The 18,092-nt window shown below is 33.4% G+C and overlaps 1 protein-coding gene across 3 annotated transcripts in view; it reads right to left on the bottom strand.

Moving 5' to 3' along the window:
* Positions 1-18,092, bottom strand: part of CNTN5 (contactin 5) — a gene marked incomplete at both ends in the record, with an annotated part of 773,509 nt that overhangs the window by 435,850 nt on the left and 319,567 nt on the right. For 2 of the 3 annotated variants that reach the window (XM_080816834.1, XM_080816835.1), the window contains one exon: positions 2,193-2,288. The exons of the other annotated variant lie outside the window; for it this stretch is intronic. In XM_080816834.1, coding sequence (XP_080672960.1) covers positions 2,193-2,288 — 96 coding nt within the window. The remainder of the gene's footprint in view (positions 1-2,192; positions 2,289-18,092) is intronic. 3 annotated transcript variants of the gene reach the window in all.

Below are 18,092 nucleotides of genomic sequence, written 5' to 3'. Positions count from 1 at the left end.
AAGGAGGAAGAAGGGAGAATGGGTAATAAGGAGAAAGGATATCTGTTCTAATCTTACTCTGAACGGTACATACAAATTGGGAGAATAAATAGCCATGACTTTAAAGGGCAGTGGGGAAGCCAAATCTTCAGGGTATTTGCAAGTTTCAGTTGGAGCAAGAATATAAAAGGGATATTCAATAAAGAACCTTAAAGATAGGATTTGGCTGATCAGGAGAAAACTACTCATCTGGTAAGTGTTAGACATTTGTCTGGATGCTGAGTTACTCCTGTTGTTTTGACCATGCATGTATCCCCTAAAACTCTGTGATGTTAACACTGATGTTTGAGTGTATCAGTTGACATAAAACCCCAAAATAAATACCTATTAGAATACAACCTCTCCTACCATATTATACTATCAGTCTAATATTTCTTTTTAAATTTTAAAAATTTCTTTTAAATATATTTCCTAAATAATCTCTACAACCAATGTGGGGCTTAAACTCAAAATACCGAGATCAAGAGTCACATACTCCACCAACTGAGCCAGCCAGGTGCCCCAAGTGTATAATTATTAATACATATTCTTACCTCTTGCTTATCAGGCATGCAATTCATTATTGCTATTTTTCCTCAGTAGAAATCTCTGTAGTTTTCTTTGGCAATTGGATAACTTGTCTTTGTGTAATCTTGTTTTACTTCCTGTATCATTGTCTCATATTTCCCTTTTCTGTACATGTTCTAACAGTCTTGTGATATAGACTATGTTTCAAAAATATTGCTTTTGTGTTAACTCCTATAAGTCGAATGGTGAACACTTTCATTCTTCATAGAGCAGGTTCCTTTGTCCTCCTCCTCTTCCTTCCTCTCTTTTATCTTTAACTATTACTTATCTAATACTGATCCTTAAACGGAATCTAATAACCCAACATTAGACATAGCATATACTGATGCTACACGATTCACTTAAACCTACTAAAATTTTCTGTCTTATCCATAGGAAAAAAGTTACAATACATGCTTCCTTGAAAGTATCTAAATCTAGAATCACAAGCAGGTAAGACTAAATATGTTTACTGTAAAAGTCTCCAAACTACTCACAGAAGAGTGGACTGAATTGATATATAAGAATTAACTGGGGAAAACTCAAAAATTGATTCCTGAAAGTAATTAGTATTTGACTTTAAAACAAAATGGTTTTTAAAAAATATTTTCATATTGAAATATAACTTACTTTTCCTTCAATTAAAAAACATTAGGAAGGGGTCAGATAAAGATGAGAAATTTTAAGAAAATTGATTGAGGTCCTATCATAATTTATGATAAGATTTATCTATGGTAGAACAAAGTTGGTCCCCTTTGCTACACTGATAATTACAACCTAGAAACAAGTATGATTTTCACACTAACAAAGAAGAAAAATTGACTGAATTGCCAGGACCCTGAATTCAGTTTCCTGTTAGCGGTAAGGTCTTTGTTATTTCTCAGACAGACATTTGATTCTCTCTCCCTAATTGATATTGGCTACCTTTAAATTGTATTATAGGAAAACTATACTGATATACAAAGAGGTACTCATCTCAAATTAAAGAACTTAAAAAAAAGTATAATTAGCTGGGTTGGCAAAGGGAATATAATTAATCTGGGCACAGTTTACTATTCTGTTTCTTCAAACCCCATGAAGTACTTAACCTTTTCATAGGACTTTTACAAATAAGAGCTCGAGTGACCAAAAAGTAATACGTAAATTATAGTTTTGTTTGAAACTCAAAAAAAAAAATTTTTTAGCAGTTTTTTTTCCAGTGTGACAAACAACACTATAAACAACCCTGTTGCAAGCTTATCTTCTGAAACAAGATGCACATTGTTATTACCTCAACTCTGACACTCCAAATAATTTTGAAAAATTTTTACTCTCTCAGCTTATCACATTCCTTGTGCTCCAGGCGATGTATTCCTCACTGGTGCCAGGCAGAGACATAACCATAACAATCAACAGTTAGAATGGCAATAAAACAATTTTATCATAGGAGTGCAGTCTTCTATCCAGTGGTAGTTAGAATATATGATCTTTAATTACTCAGCTGGTACTCTGATACATTTTTTTAAAAATTGCACATTTCACCTGGAGTGTTTCTTACTAAATACCCTGTCTAAATGAGCATATAGTAAACGAGATCAGCAGCAATATAGAATGGGATCCTACTGTACCTGGTGAATGAGGCGGAGGAGAGCACATCAGGACAACCCCCTGGCCTTCCCTCACAGAGACTGCACTTCTTGTCCGGCCACTAAAATTTCCCAGATCTGTCAATATAACACAGCATTTAGATGAAAGGCAAAATAAAAAAAAAATAAAAAATCTTAAACAATGTCTACTTTTATAACTTGTACCGACTTTTCTCTCATTATGCAAAGTTTATTTTTGTTTGTTAGGCAGTGATATCAGAGCCTTAAAAATAAGTCTATATCATACACCTTTAATACCACAATTTTCAGATTATATGTATTACACACTCTTTTTTTCTATTTATAGTGCACACAAGTTGCCAGTATAGGAAGAAAATAGACAGTACATTCATAACACATTAGATAGTCCTTTTATTTATTTGTAATATTTCCTACATATTGATTTTTCTACTACTAATAAGACCAAATCATGCATAGTGAGAAGAGAAATAGAAGTGGTTAAGGGTGTCTGGTATCCAACCTGGTGCCTCATTATGTCATGCTAGGAATGGTGTGTAAAACCAAGCGTGAATTTTCCAAATTAGAGAGACTTGTGTGCTCTAGCAAATATGATGAGGATATAAAGTATTCTTTTTCTATAAATGTGAGTGAGAAAGTCATGTTATTTTCATTTTATAGAAACCTGGAATGGCTCATACAAATTAATTATACTTATTCATTTTCATTACTCTGGGAATAGCATAGTTATCAAAATACCCAACTATATGCATGAAGAATTATAGCATCGATTGGCAATCAACTCCCTTCTCTTAAATTATGTTGCATTTGCAAAATTTGAAAATACTTTTTGAAAAATAAAGTGACCTAAAAAATGAAGGATGTTTGTATTTCTATTATTTTTATTAATCTAGTCATAGCTCAGTATATATGGCCCTTTCCCCCTTCTTGGGCTAAGTTAATCAAAGATATGATTTTTAGAATAGTTTCCTAGGAATAGTAGGATTTCAATATATTTTTAAAATATTTTATTTATTTATTTGACAGAGAGAGATCACAGTAGACAGAGAGGCAGGCAGAGAGAGAGAGAGAGGGAAGCAGGCTCCCTGCTGAGCAGAGAGCCCGATGCGGGACTCGATACCAGGAACCTGAGATCATGACCTAAGCCAAGGCAGCGGCTTAACCTACTGAGTCACCCAGGAGCCCAGATTTCAATATTTTTTATAAATAAACATTGTCCCAGAATTTTGTCTATAAAATTGTGTTTCCATGGTGAAAAATACTTCTTGAAAATGTTCTGTGTTTTCCTCCATTATTCACCAATTGTAAAAGAGTTTTTTTTTTTTTTTTGAAACTTCTTATTACTCCACATTAAAATAGTATGTTTCACAGTAATACAATGTAGACTTTCAAATTTAATGTTTGTTAATCGGACAAATGATGAGAGTGGTAAGCAGTAGAGAAAGTATACTGAAATTATATGAAAGAGAAATCACTAACTTTAATATCCTAAGAAGGATCCTATGCTTTTTTTGAGATATCTGCCACAATTTAGTGATTTACTAAATGTACAATCAAACCTTTTAAAATACATTCAAAATCATGAAGAAATACTAAACAGTGAAGGCGTAATGCCAAATAATTAGGGAAATATTCATTATTGATGAAAGTCTTTAGAATTTTACACATAATTCTATGCTTCAGGATGCCTAATTGACTCAGTTGGTTAAGCTCTACCTTCAACTCAGGTCCTGATCCCAGAGTCCTGGGATCAAGTCCCGTAAAAGTCTCCCTGCAGAAGCAGCCTGCTTCTCCCTCTGCTTCTGCCTCTCTCCCTCTCTCTGTCTCTCATGAATAAATAAATAAAATTTAAAAAATTCTGTGCTTCATTGTCGATAGTTAAGCTTTTCACGAACTGGATAGATTAGAAAGAATTGTCCTAGTTCTTTTTTTTTTTTTTTTCTTTTCTTTTTAACAGTCGTTTGAAAACACACAGTAACTTCTGTTGAAAATCAAGTTTACTCATTTTCAAATATGTATGACTCACGGTATTAAATTCCTATGTATTGATTCTTAGGGATAGAAGCTGTCTTTTTCCATAAAAGATCTGAATTGAGAAAACAAGCATGGCAAGATATCTAATTTGCCTTCCTTTGACTCTACACTTAAGACACAGGAACCACACAGTAAAGCTGTAATGTCTCTTTAGGGATTATATAGTTTTACTTTCCTTTTTTCATTGTCACTGAATTTATAAACTCTGAAAGGCTATTTAGACATCAATGTATTATAACTGAGTTTCTTAAATGGTTTTTGAAAAATATATATGTATCTTCCAATACATTTACCACAAGTTTACGTTATCCTTATTATGACATTTCAATCAACCTAGTATAGTAAACAGAATATTTTAATAGGGATGCCTGGGTGGCTCAGTGGGTTAAGCCTCTGCCTTCAGCTCAGGTCATGATCTCAGGGTCCTGGGATTGAGTCCTGCATCTGCTCAGCAGGGAGCCTGTTTCCCCCTCCCTCTCTGCCTGCCTCTCTGCCTACTTGTGGTCACTCTGTCAAATAAATAAATAAAAATCTTTTAAAAAAAGAATATTTTAATAAAGAATAGTCCTAAATTAACTTCTATATCTGAAAAAATGAAGTATAGGCACACCCTAGAAATTAAACATGAAAAAGAAAGAAAATTATAGAATAATTATAAATCATAGAATAATTATGACCCAAATTGTGTTTTGAGATCACAATGACCTAAAAAGTTGTAATTGCTTTATTGGATATCAGCTGTCAATGCAGGTACAATTCAACATTTCCTCATGGAATTTTCTGTGTCATTATTTCCTAGGAAGTATAGCACCAGTGGAACAAAGATAAATGGATTTTTTTCAATTATGAATACATTTCTTTCTTTCATGAGACATACGGAGAAATACTAAAAAGAAGACTGAAATTTCATGGAGGGTATACTTTTCTCATTTAAGTCCTTCCTCCTAGGGAAAACAAACAAAAAAAAAGGTGGAATATTATTACCTGTAATGTAAAAATGGTTCCTGTGTTAGGCAAGATTCTGGTTGGTCTCTGGCAGAAAGATTTATGTAAAAACAAATATATATATATTGGTTGGAGTGGGGATGGCAATTGGGCAGAGTAGTATTAATGAAAAAACAGCTGGTTATTTTTATCTCATTGTGAATAAAAATCAGTTACTTTTCTTTGAAGGTATTCACCAGAGAACTTACTTTGAGTGCTTATTACTTTATTTTAATAGGTTATACATTGTATATATCAAGGAGATTAAAAAGAACAAGAACTTTTATGGATGGAGCTTTGATTATTTTATTGACATATGATAAAAAGTACATTTGTTATGTTCTATTTTTGATTTGTAAGGGGTAAATGAGTAAAAAGTAAAATCTTAGTACAAGGACTCTAAAATTCAGGTTAAAGTCTTGAACTGAAATAAGCCTTTTCTGAACTTGTAAAACAGCACGTGGACAAATAGACAAGTAATGGATTAGAGGAGAAAATTTGTGATCAAGAATCACAGAGCTCTACGCCTTGTCTTTTCTCACTCTTTTCCCAATTTCAGAAGCTCATGGAGAGTTTGATAGTGGAACTTTAACTAGAACTGCAGCTTACAGAATTATTGTACCTATTCATCCTCAGTGAACCATGCAAAGAAAAACAGGTATATAATAAATGATGTGTTTGAGAACCTCACATGACAGCTAGAATATAGATTCAGGATGTGTGATTTGAAGCATATTCAACAGATGTAAGAAAAATCATTTCATCCATTTATTAAATAAATATTTCTTCAGTGCAAACCACACACTGAACACAATGTTAGATACTAGGGTTGCAGAAAAGATGCAAGGGAAGGATGTAGATGTATGAACTAATCATATCTACTTGGGCCAACTTTCCATAGACCCAGCTGAGAGGAATCTGTGCCACCAAATAGACGTATGATCCCAAACTATTGTAGTTTCAGTTTGTCACAGCCATACTTATGAGTTACTATATAGTACTTCATGATATTCTCCTGAATATGAGCTACACATACACACACACATACAATTCACGTTTTTTCCTTCCTTTCTCTCCTTCTTTACTCTACCTGCTTACCTTTCCTCCTTCCTTCTTCCCTTTCTTCCTTGCATTATCCAACAAAGTATTTGAAACAGCTTACAGTTACAGTTATATACAGTTGTATATAATACAAATACAATACAAAAAGATCAAACAAGTGGTTTACAGATTCCAGGTGAGGATAAAATGGGTATGGTATGAATCCTCTAGGTTAAGATTAGCACTTAAGAATATATGTCATATATTTCTGTAAATTATTAGAAGTTGACCATTAATTTTACTTTAAACTTAGAGAACCAAAATAAAAATTGATATATTTCCAGTCTTGTTATTCATGGTTATAGCAAGATAAAAATTTTCTGATAATTCAGGAGAAAAACAATGTACCAGGTAGTAAGATCTATAGAAGTATTTCTCCTGAAAAACTTCATAAAGATCACACTGGGTGTTATAGTGGGTTGAACAAATTTGCAAACAAGTTAGGAAGGTTTTTCACCCATTAAGACAACTTAGGTAGATATTATGCATGTTGCATACATACATACATACATATAAAAACATTTAAAAAACCATTTCCTATAAAGGTGAATTATTTGAAGGTGTGGGAGAGAGAAAGTACATGAGGGGTTCAGGACACTGATCTTATGATCTTAGGTTAAGTACAATAGATTGGTCAGCTACTAGGGAGAAATGAGGGAAAAGGATCAAGGCAACAGGATAAAATTTGTTTTAATTTTATTTAAGTTAATTAACATATAGTGTATTGTTTCAGAGGTAGAGTTCAGTAATTAATCACTTACATATAACATTCAGTGTTCATTACATCACAAGCCCTCCTTAATGCCATCACCCAATTATCTCTTCCCCTCACACACCTCCCCTTCCAGCAACCCTCAGTTTGTTTCTGATGGTCAAGAGTCTCTTACGCTTTTTCTCCCCCTCTGATTTCATCTTATTTTATTTTTCCCTTCCTATCCTTATGTTCATCTGTTTTGTTTCTTAAATTTCATATATGAGTGAAATCATTTGATAATTGGATTGTTTTTTGGATATTGAGATTTATAAGCTGTTTATAAATCTTGGATACTAACCCTTTATCTAATAGGGCATTTGCAAATATCTTCTCCCATTCTGTCAGTTGTCTTGATTTTGTCAATTTTTTTTCTCTGTAAAGGCTTTTTATCTTGATGAAATCCTAAGAGTTCATTTTGGCTTTTGTTTCCCTTGCCTTTGGAAACATGTCTACAAGAAATTGTTACCACTGAGGTCAAACAGGTTGCTGCCTGTTTGACCTCAGGGTTTTGATGGATTTTGATGGATTCCTTCTCACATTGAGGTCTTTAATCCATTTTGAGCATATTTTTGTGCACAGTGTAAGAAAATGGTCATTTCATCCTTCTACTGTCTAATTTTCCCAATACCATTCGACCAGATAAATCTTATATAATTAGGAATAAAGTGTTGAGGATAATCTGCCTCCTGGGTTTTAATTTCCTAGTCTTAAATCTGTTCTGATTAAGTCACAATGCTTGGTGTATGAGAGTTGTGTGTTTGGAAAAAGGAATGGGAATCAGAGTGCTTATTTTATTTTATTTTTTTTTAAGATTTTATTTATTTATTTGTCAGAGAGAAAGAGAGAGAGAGAGAGCAAGCACAGGCAGACAGAGTGGCAGAGGGAGAAGCAGGCTCCCTGCAGAGCAAGGAGCCCGATGTGGGACTCGATCCCAGGACGCTGGGATCATGACCTGAGCCAAAGGCAGCCGCTTAACCAACTGAGCCACTCAGGTGTCCCCAGAGTGCTTATTTTAAGTTGCACTTGGTTAGGGATGCCTGGGTGGCTCAGGTAATTGAAAGTCTGACTCTTGATTTTGACTCAGGTCCTGTTCTCAGGGTCATGGGATCAAGCCCTGCATCAGGCTCCAAACTCGGCCTGGTTGGGATTCTGTCTCCCTATCCTTCTCCCTCAACCCCCTGCTCTCTCATTCTCTCTCTCTTTCTCTCTCAAATAAATAAATAAATAAATAAGTCTTTAAAATAAAACAAATTGCACTTGGTTATATATTCATCCTGTAGGTGGTGCCAGTAAGCTTTAGACTGTCAATGCTTCAGGTATTCTCAGTTCTCTAACACTAAAGGTTTTTCTGAATATAGTTTAAGAGTTCTAAACTTCATGAAATTGAGTTTGATTTTTTACAAAATATAAAACAATTGAAAAGGTCAAACACTTTAGACTAGATGCCAGAGACTTGAACTTTATTAATTACTAACATTAGGGTATCGGATTCTTATGTAAGATTATAATATTGAAGAACTAATATAGGTACTCTCTCTGTGGAGCCTCATAGCTTTAACATCTGTGATTTCTATAAAAATGGCCGAAAGAGTTCCTAATATTAACTTTTTATATTTTGCCTCATTTGTAAAGTGATTGCATATTGAAGTCTTCTTTCATCACTTTTATTTCTTTGTTTCTGTTATCATTAGGATTATTCAGTTCATTGTCATATTTTTGTGTCTCATATAAAATCCTGTAATAAAAATTGGCCATATCTCATTCAGAAACTATCTTTGACATTCTAAAATAACAAGAAAGTGTAAATGAAATAATAATCACAATGTCTACTATCATATATACTCTATGCTAGGCATCTTGGAGATTAAATATTAATTTATCCATTTTAAGGATTACTAAACATGTGAAGAGCAAATAAAAGCTTAGCTAAGGTCTCACAGTTAATAACTAGTGAGTTGGCAATCAAAATCAATGTGTTTGTTTAATAAAATATATTAGCACAAAAGTAATTCAATATTTGGAAGTTAGGCCAAGTTGATTCCAGGAATTTAGAAATAATCTACATAAGGATCTCTTAAAAAGTCATTTTCTGACATATGAAGGACATATAGATGAAAAAATTATTGAAGAATGGAAAAATAATATTTACATTTATTTTGAGTGAGAATTAAATTAGCATTTTTCAATACATAGCTATTTGCCTGCATGTAAAATCTTCCCTAACACACTACAACAAATAGGATTTTTTTTTTTTAAGATTTTTTTATTTAGTTATTGGACAGAGAGAGAGGGATCACAAGTAGGCAAAGAGGCAGGAGAGAGAGAAGGGGGAAGCAGGCTCCCTGCTGAGCAGAGAGCCCGATGCGGGGCTCGATTCCAGGACCCTGAGATCATGATCCGAGCCGAAGGCAGAGGCTTAACCCACTGAGCCACCCAGGTGCCCCAACAAATAGGATTCTTAATAGTTTTTAAAATAAAAATTTGATTTTTGAATGATACCTTGACTGGAAGCCATAGAAACGTGAAGTTTTGTGGTGTTCTTTTGGTTAAGAGTGAACTCATAAGCCTGTGATCAATTTGTAAGCACAGAAGGCAAGGGCTTATTATCCCCACTTATTGATGAGGACATTGGCATTCACTAAGGCTAAGTAACAGAACTCACAGCCAAGGATTTGAACCTTCAAGATGACAAATTCATTTTTGGAACTAGCATGTTTCTAATCTAGAGTTATCCCAATACTCTTAATTTAGAATGTTTCAATTGATGTAATTATTTCTTTAAATATTTACCTTACACCACATGAAGTAATTTACAATTCTTCAGAATAATTGTTATAAGTCATCCATGAATGTGATATCATATCACCCTTTAAAAGTGTTATTTAATAATATTAGTCTTTTTAAAAATTATTTATTTATTTGACAGAGAGAGAGAGAGAGAGAGAGCAAGCGAGCGCACAAGCAGGGGCTGCAGCAGCAGAAGAGGGAAAAGCACATGGGCTCTGGGCTGAGAAGAGAGCTCATGTGAGGCTTGATCCCAGAACGCTGGGATCATAACTGAAGGTAGACCCAGGTGCCCCTAAAATTAGTCTTTTGAAAATATCAGTTGAGTTAATTAGAGGCATTTCAAAAATACACTCATTTATTACATGAAAATAATAATTTAATTAAGGTACTGCTAGAGATGGGGTGAGGTAAATCTATGAGATAATGACAAGTTACAATGAAACTTTCTTCATTCCCATTTTTCCTTTTTATATGTAATGGGTCAGATGACTAATCTCTTGCTGTGGCTTGTCATTTTCACTATGCGTATTATCAGATATGAATCATCCAGCCAAAGGTTTCACTGATTAAGAGAAAACCAAAGTGTATCAGTCTATGTTTGCCTTGAAAGAGACAATTTTAACTACCTTATAAGTAAAGCAATAAATTGTAATTGCTTTTGTAAAAAGAACAATTATCCAGAGTGTGATAAAATATTTTTGATCTTAGGTCTTTTCTTTGATATCTTGATGTAAGTTACAAAAAGTTACTTCTACTGTGAATAATAAATAATGAAATAATCTCAAATGCTGAAGTTGTATATAAATTTGTTTGACTAATGTGATGATAGTCTATGAATCTTGGCAGAGATTTTATACATTTGACTTAACTTTCTACACTCTGGGTAAGCAATTATATTAATAATTCTTTTTTTTCCCACTTGAGTACTGCTTCTTCCTTTATTACTATTATTTTTAATTTTTCAAAAAAAATAATTCCAGTGTTATTAGCATAGAGTGTTATATTAGTTTGAGGTGTACAATATAGATATTGAGAAATTCTATACATTACTTAGGGCTCATCAATATAAGTGCGTTCTTAATTCCCTTCACCCATTTCACACACCCCTCCCCATTCACCTTCCTTCTGGTTAAGAAATAAATAATTTTGATTTGTTTATGTCTAAGTTCAAATTTTTTCCCAACTCAGATCAGTCTTAATTTATTAACAGTCTCAGGAAATTATAAGACTGAGCACTGGAATGTAAATAATTTAATAATAATAATAATAATAATAAAAAAACATGGATAGAGATTTTGAGTATTATAGACCCACAGAGATAGTGAAAAGGTGTCATTTTGTAAAACCAGCAAGTCATTTAGTACATTAATTCCTAAAACTCATACACCTTTTGATTGTCTTTCAAGTTTTTGGACCTAACATTTCTCTAGCTATTTTACATTTTATAATATTTTATTAGATTAATACTTCCTTCCCTACAACCATGACTTCTTACCCCTCTTTCCTTTCTTTTTACTCCCCTAGCACAACTTCCACATAGGTTAAATTACATTACATACTTATTGTACTTTTGGCAAGGGAATGTGGAGAAAATGGAGAAAAACATCAATAATGATGACTAATTTTGCTCTAAATTCATCCATAAACCTCAGGCACGCCCTTTGTGCTACCTAATCCCAACACATTTGTGGATTCCATTACTCTCCACCCTCTAGACAATACTTTCACATGTCTCTTTCAAAATAACCTCCTGCCCTTTCACCCACTTTTCCCCTCCTACTTCCTGGAGAAAACAGAAGTTATTAAAAAAATCACTTATATATATTTCCCCTACGGGCAAACTGGAATGTGTGTCCCAGATTCCCCTTCAGTGAAGGACTTATCCCAACTGTTGAGAGTCCTATTGGCAGTTTTTGGCTGTCAGCACCTTCAGGTGTTGCCTTTGCTACAGAAAATCAGCTCAACTAAGGTTATATCACTTCCTTGGGTAACACACAGCCAGCAACTTCTCAGTGAATGAATATAATATTCTGATTGCCTTGGTTCAACTTCAACAACCCTGAAAAGTCCTTCTAGCTTTAAAGATCCTCTTTGGTGTCAGCTGGGGTTTCTGTTAAACTTACATCACAGCTCCTTCTCCTTCTCAAATCTGCTCCTTCTTCCTCCCCTCCAGTGGATGAATTCAAAGGGCACTATTTAATAACGATTATCCATACTATATTCCAATCACTGAGCTGGTTTCCAAGGGAAGTCAACATGTAACACTAGCACAATAGTTATTGACTTATCTATATCTACACTGTCCTGATTCTCTTTTCAATAAATGAACTGTCTCTGATCTATTCAAAGACCCCCTCTCCCTTCTGCATCATCAGTAGCATTCAAAATATTGATTGGCATTTCTCCAAAGTAAAATACCAAGAGAAAGAAAATAAATATCTCTTTAACCCCATTTCCCTCCAAGTCTGAACCATTTTTCTCCCTCTCCCCATTAAACAAACAAACAAACACTGCAAACAACTGCCATTCTCTCAAAAGTTCTCAAATCTGGCTGTCTTCTTACCACTGACCAAATGCTACTGTGAAGGAAACAAATGACCTTCATGTTGTTTAAATTTATTGATCAATTCCTCAGTTCTCATCTACTTGACCTATGATTAGTATTTGATAGAATTCTCCACACCTTTCTTTGGAAAATGAATTTTTTATTTGAATTTGTCCTCTTTCATTGTGCCCTCCTCTTCACTTCCATTAGCTTATTCCTCCTCATATTTCCAATATCGAAACATTTCAGGGCCTCAGCTTTGTCCTTGGACCCTTTCATTTTTCAATCCACACCATTCTCAAGGTCATTTTATATATAATGTCTGAAATTTAAAAAGCATGTTTACCCTGACAAATTATCAAATTTATTCCTTCTTGGACACCTCCCTTGAATAGTAACACACACATGCACACACACACAATTTAGTCCCTTGAATAGCAACACACACATGCACATACACACAATTTACTTGCTATTTCCATTTGAATGTCCATAGGCATTAAAACATAACATATCCTAATGGAACCCCCATTCTCATCTGCTAACCTACCATTGTCATAATATTTCCAAAAAGAGTAAGTGATCATTCAATTTTTTCCAGGCAAGATAAAATGCAAAAATCATGTGTGATTCCAATATGTCTCTCACATCAAAAATACAATTCATGAGCAAATCTTTTTTCATAATATATGACTTCATACTATATCCATAATTTCATAATATATCTAGAATGCAAGATCTAACCTTCTTTCTAGCTTTCAAGGGCATCTCTCACCTCCACTGTTTTGATACTGGTCTCCCTACTTCTTCCTTGCTCTTTTTGAGTCTATTCTCAGCACAGCAGCCAGAATTGGTTCTTTTAAAATGAAGTTAGTCCATCTGACCTGAATGACTTTCTATGTTACTCAGAGGAAAAGTCAAACCACTTAAAACGGCGCAAAAGCCCTGGACTATCTTAATTTTTTTGCCTCTTTGATTCATCTTCCTTCCCTCCATTAGAGCATACTGGCTTCCCTGTTTTTAATCAAACAAAATATATCAAGTGTTGTCCTGCCTCAGGGCCTTTGTATTTGCTGCTTCCTCCAAAGAGAACATCCCTCACCTCCACTCCCCAGATATAATCATAGCTGTTACCTACACCCCCTTTAGGTCTCCATTTCAGTGTCATATTCATAGAGAGAGCTTCAATTGGGCATCTTACCAAAAAGTGCAACCTAATTATCCCCTATACATTCCTTATCTTCCTTCCCTAATTAACTTTTCTCTGTGGTACTTCCTCTCCAACAAGCTACTATTTATTTTTCTTGTCTATTGTGCCTCCCACATACAGAATTTAAAGTCTGTGAACACATGGATTTTTGTTTGCTACGCTCATTGTAATATTCCCAGACTCTTTCCCTAACTGTTCTCTCTGGCTAGGATACTCTCCCTCCTGGGTACTTGCACAGAAATCCCTAACTTTGTGCAGGTCTCTGCTGGAATGTTAGAGAGGACTTCCTTGATCAATAGATTCTTTCTTCCCAGTCTCCCAATTTCTGTTCTCTTTATTCTGGTTCCTTTTCTATCGTAATACTTATGATCATCTGACATATTATATAATGGGTTTAATATATACTATCTGCCTTCCCCAACACATTAGAATATCATCTTTGAATAAACACTTTGTTTTACCACTGCTTAAAATAATGTCTAATGCATTACTCTATGGGTACCTAATAAATAATTGATAAATAAGTACTTGTTTTATTGAAAACAATTACATATTTATCTTTAGCATATAATTATACTTGATAAATTATAATTTTGAAATACCTAAATTTTGAGATATTTTCCAAATATTATGCTATCACATTTTTAAAAATTATAATCCTTTAAGATCCAAAATCTCCAATAAATACTGAACTTTACAGATAACACTGAAACATATACAAATTATCATGCTATTTCTAGAGCAGAATTTCCACTCAAGATTAAATTACTTTAATAGTAAAAAGATTATGTGTATACCATTTCAATCCTTGATGGAGATGGAAGGTGTAAGATAGACAATTTTTAAAAAAGAAATTTTTTTGTTGGTCATGTAATAATTACAAAAAAATAAAGTTTCTAGATGCAAATTATTATAATTCTTTTTTATGGCATCACTATATATTCCCAGGAAAACGTCTTATGCATAGCAGTCTACAGAACCACACTGAAAATTATTCCTACTAAAGATGATAGTAAAAGAAAAAAATCAGTTCTGAAGACTAGATATTCAATCAATTTCTTTGGAAATATTCTATGAGAAACATTGTAATTTTATGGTTTATTTTAATATAAACTATTTAAGTTACTAACTAACCAGTGGATCTTAAAAATATATTTAAGATATTGCTATAAAAATAAGGACTTTGAAAACAAAAGACCCACATTCAAATTAAACTATCACTACTTAACAGGAGCCTTGGGAAAATTATTTTACTTCACTATGCTTTGCTTCCTACCCATGATGAGATAATTATAAGCCATATCTTAAAAGACTATGGTAAAAAATATCCTAACATGAAAATATCTTACCCACACAACTGAAAATTAAAAGCACTTGATAAATATTATTTCCTCTAAAAATTTCAGAGAGATGTATCTTATCAACTTCTAATTAAGAACTTAAATAATTTTTATTTTTCTAAGTACTTTGAACTTATAGAATTAAACATGCTCGAATTGTAATATTTGGGGGTTATCTACAAACTTATTCAAATTCAAATTATTATTCAAATTAATAGACGATATAACCCTCATTAAGTAACCCTCTATCTGCCGATAGAACCATTACAAGCACAGTCACAAACATTTTTGCATTAAATACAAGATAATTTTTTAACTTATTTATAGTTTAACCATTTAAAAATGTAGTAACATGGAAAAATCCAGACTATATTGTCTTTCTTCTAAACTTTTTTCTTTTTTCCCCTCAAGTTTCTATTTAAAATTACACTTAGTTAACACAATGTAATATTAGTTTCAGGTGTAGAATTTAATGATTCATCACTTACTTACTTACAACACTAGGTGCTCATCACAAGTGCCCTCCTTACCCATCACCTATTTAACCCTCCCACTGCCTACGTACCCTCTGGTAACTATCAGTTCTCTATAGCTAAGAGTCTGTTTCTTGATTTTCCTCTCCATTTCCCCCTCTATGTTCCTTTTTGTTTGTTTGTTTCTAAAATTTCACATATGAGTGAAATCATACAATATTTGTCTTTCTCTGACTGATTATTTTACTTAACATAACATTCTCTAGCTTCATCCATGTCATTGCAAATAGCAAGAATTCATTCTTTTTGATGGCTCAGTAATATTCTATTTTATATATGGACTAAAATTCCAATATATATGTAATATATATTTTATATATATACACATGTACCACAATATATAAACCATATATATATATAAATCATATATATACATATATATGTGTGTATATATGTGTGTGTGTATATATATACATATACACACATACATAAGTGTGTGTGTGTATATCACTTATTCACAGCCGTGTATACAACCATACTGAAAACTATTACATAGTTATATATATATATATATATATATATATATATATATATAAATCTGTTCTTGTGTCCTTTTTAGTTTCTGCCTTTATTTCTGCTCTAGTTTTTATATTTCCTTCCTGCTCGTTTTAGCTTTTTTATCTTGTTCTTTTTCTAGCTCCTTTAGCTATATAGTTAAGTTGTTTATTTGAGATTTTTCTTGTTTCTTGAAGGTAGGCCTCTATTGTTTTTACTTCCCTCTTATGACCACTTTTGCTGCATCCCAATTGTTTTGGAACAGTGTGTTTTCATTTTCTTTGTTTCCATGTTTTTCTTTTTTATTTTCTTCTTTGATTTCCTAGTTGACCCATTCATTCTTTAGTAGTATGTTGTTTAACTCTATGTATTTGTGGTCTTTTCAATGTTTTCTTGTGGTTGGCTTTGAGTTTCATAACATTGTGGTCAGAAAAGATGCACGGCAAGATCTTAGTCTTTTTGTACTTGATGAGGCCTTGTTTGTGGCCTATATGTGATCTATTCTGGAGAAAGTTACATGTGCACTTGAAAAGAATGTGTATTCTGCTGCTTTAGGATGCTGTGTTCTGATTATATCTGTTAAGTCCATCTGGTCCAGCATGTCATTCAAAGTCATCCTTCCCTTGATGATTTTCTGCTTAGATGATATGTCCATTGCTGTAAGCAGGCCATTAGAGTCCCCTACTATTGTTGCATTGTTATCAATGAATTCTTTTATGTTTGTTATTACTTGTTTTATATATTTGTGTTCTCCCATGTTGGGGGCATATATATTTACAATGGTTTGATCTTGCTGTTATATAGTCACCTTTATCATGATATAGTGCCCTTCATATCTTGTTATGGTCTTTTTTGTTTTTTTAAGATTTTATTTATTTATCTGACAGAGATCACAAGTAGGTAGAGAAGCAGGAAGAGAGAGAGGGGAAACAGGCTCCCTGCTGAGCAGAGAGCCTGATATGGGGTTCCATCCCAGGACCCTGGGATCATGACCTGAGTTGAAGACAGAGGCTTTAATCCACTGAGCCACCCAGGCACCCCTTGTTATGGTCTTTGATTTAAAATCTAGTTTTTATGACATAAGAATTGCTGCTCTGGCTTTGTTTTGATGCCCATTTACATGATAAATGTTTCTTCATCCTCTCACTTTCAATATGCAGGTGTGTATCGGTCTAAAGTGAATCTTTTGTAGGTTTTGTTTTTTTATCCATTCTGACATCCTATGTCTTTTGTTGGAACATTTAGTCATTTGCATTCAGAATAATTGTTGATAAATATGTACTTAATGACATTTTATCACTCATTTTGTCATTGTTTCTGGATATTTCTCCTGTTTTTTTTTTTCTTGATTTTTTTTTTTTTTTTTTTTTTTTTTTTACTTTTGGTCTTTTCTTTAAACTTGGAGGGTCTCCTTTAATATTTCTTGCAAGGCTGGATTAGTGGTCATGAACTCCTTCAGGTTTTTTTGGTCTGGGAAATACAATCATTCCTGTTTTGAGTGATAGCCTTGTTGGATCAAGTGTTCTTGGTTGCAGCTTTTTCCCATTCAGTACACTGAATATATTATGCCACTCTCTTCTGGCTTGCCAAATTTCTGTTGAGAGATCTGCAGCTAGTATTACTGGATTTCATTTGTAAGTCCTAGGGACTTCTTTTCTCTCGCTGCTTTTAGGGTTTTTTTTTGTTGTTGTTTGTTTGTTTGTTTTAATCTCTATATTTTACAACTTTAATTACAACATATCTTGGTGTTGGCTTGCTTTTGTTGATTTTGATGGGAGTTCTTGGTGCCTCCTGGATCTGGATGTCTGTCTCCTCCAATTTAAGGATGATTTCAGCTATGATTTCCTCAAATAATATTCTGCCCCCTTTCTCTCTTTTTCTTCTGGGACTTCTTTGATACAAATGTTATTATGTTTGATGGAATCACTAAGTTCCCTAAGTGTATTCTCATGTTCTATAATTTTACTTTCTCTCTTTTGTTCAGCTTCATTATTTTCCATAAGTTTATCTTCTTTGTAACTTATTCATTCCTCTGTTTCTTCCATTCTTGTGGTCATTACATCCAATGCTTTTTGAATCTCAGTTATCACATTTTTCATTTCGGATTGTTTTTTAACTCT

The sequence above is a fragment of the Martes martes genome (assembly GCF_963455335.1).
Source record: "Martes martes genome assembly, chromosome: 10".
Classification (NCBI taxonomy): domain Eukaryota; kingdom Metazoa; phylum Chordata; class Mammalia; order Carnivora; family Mustelidae; genus Martes; species Martes martes.
The sequence above is the reverse complement of the archived record's forward strand: the minus strand, read 5'-3'. Positions and strand labels throughout refer to the sequence as shown.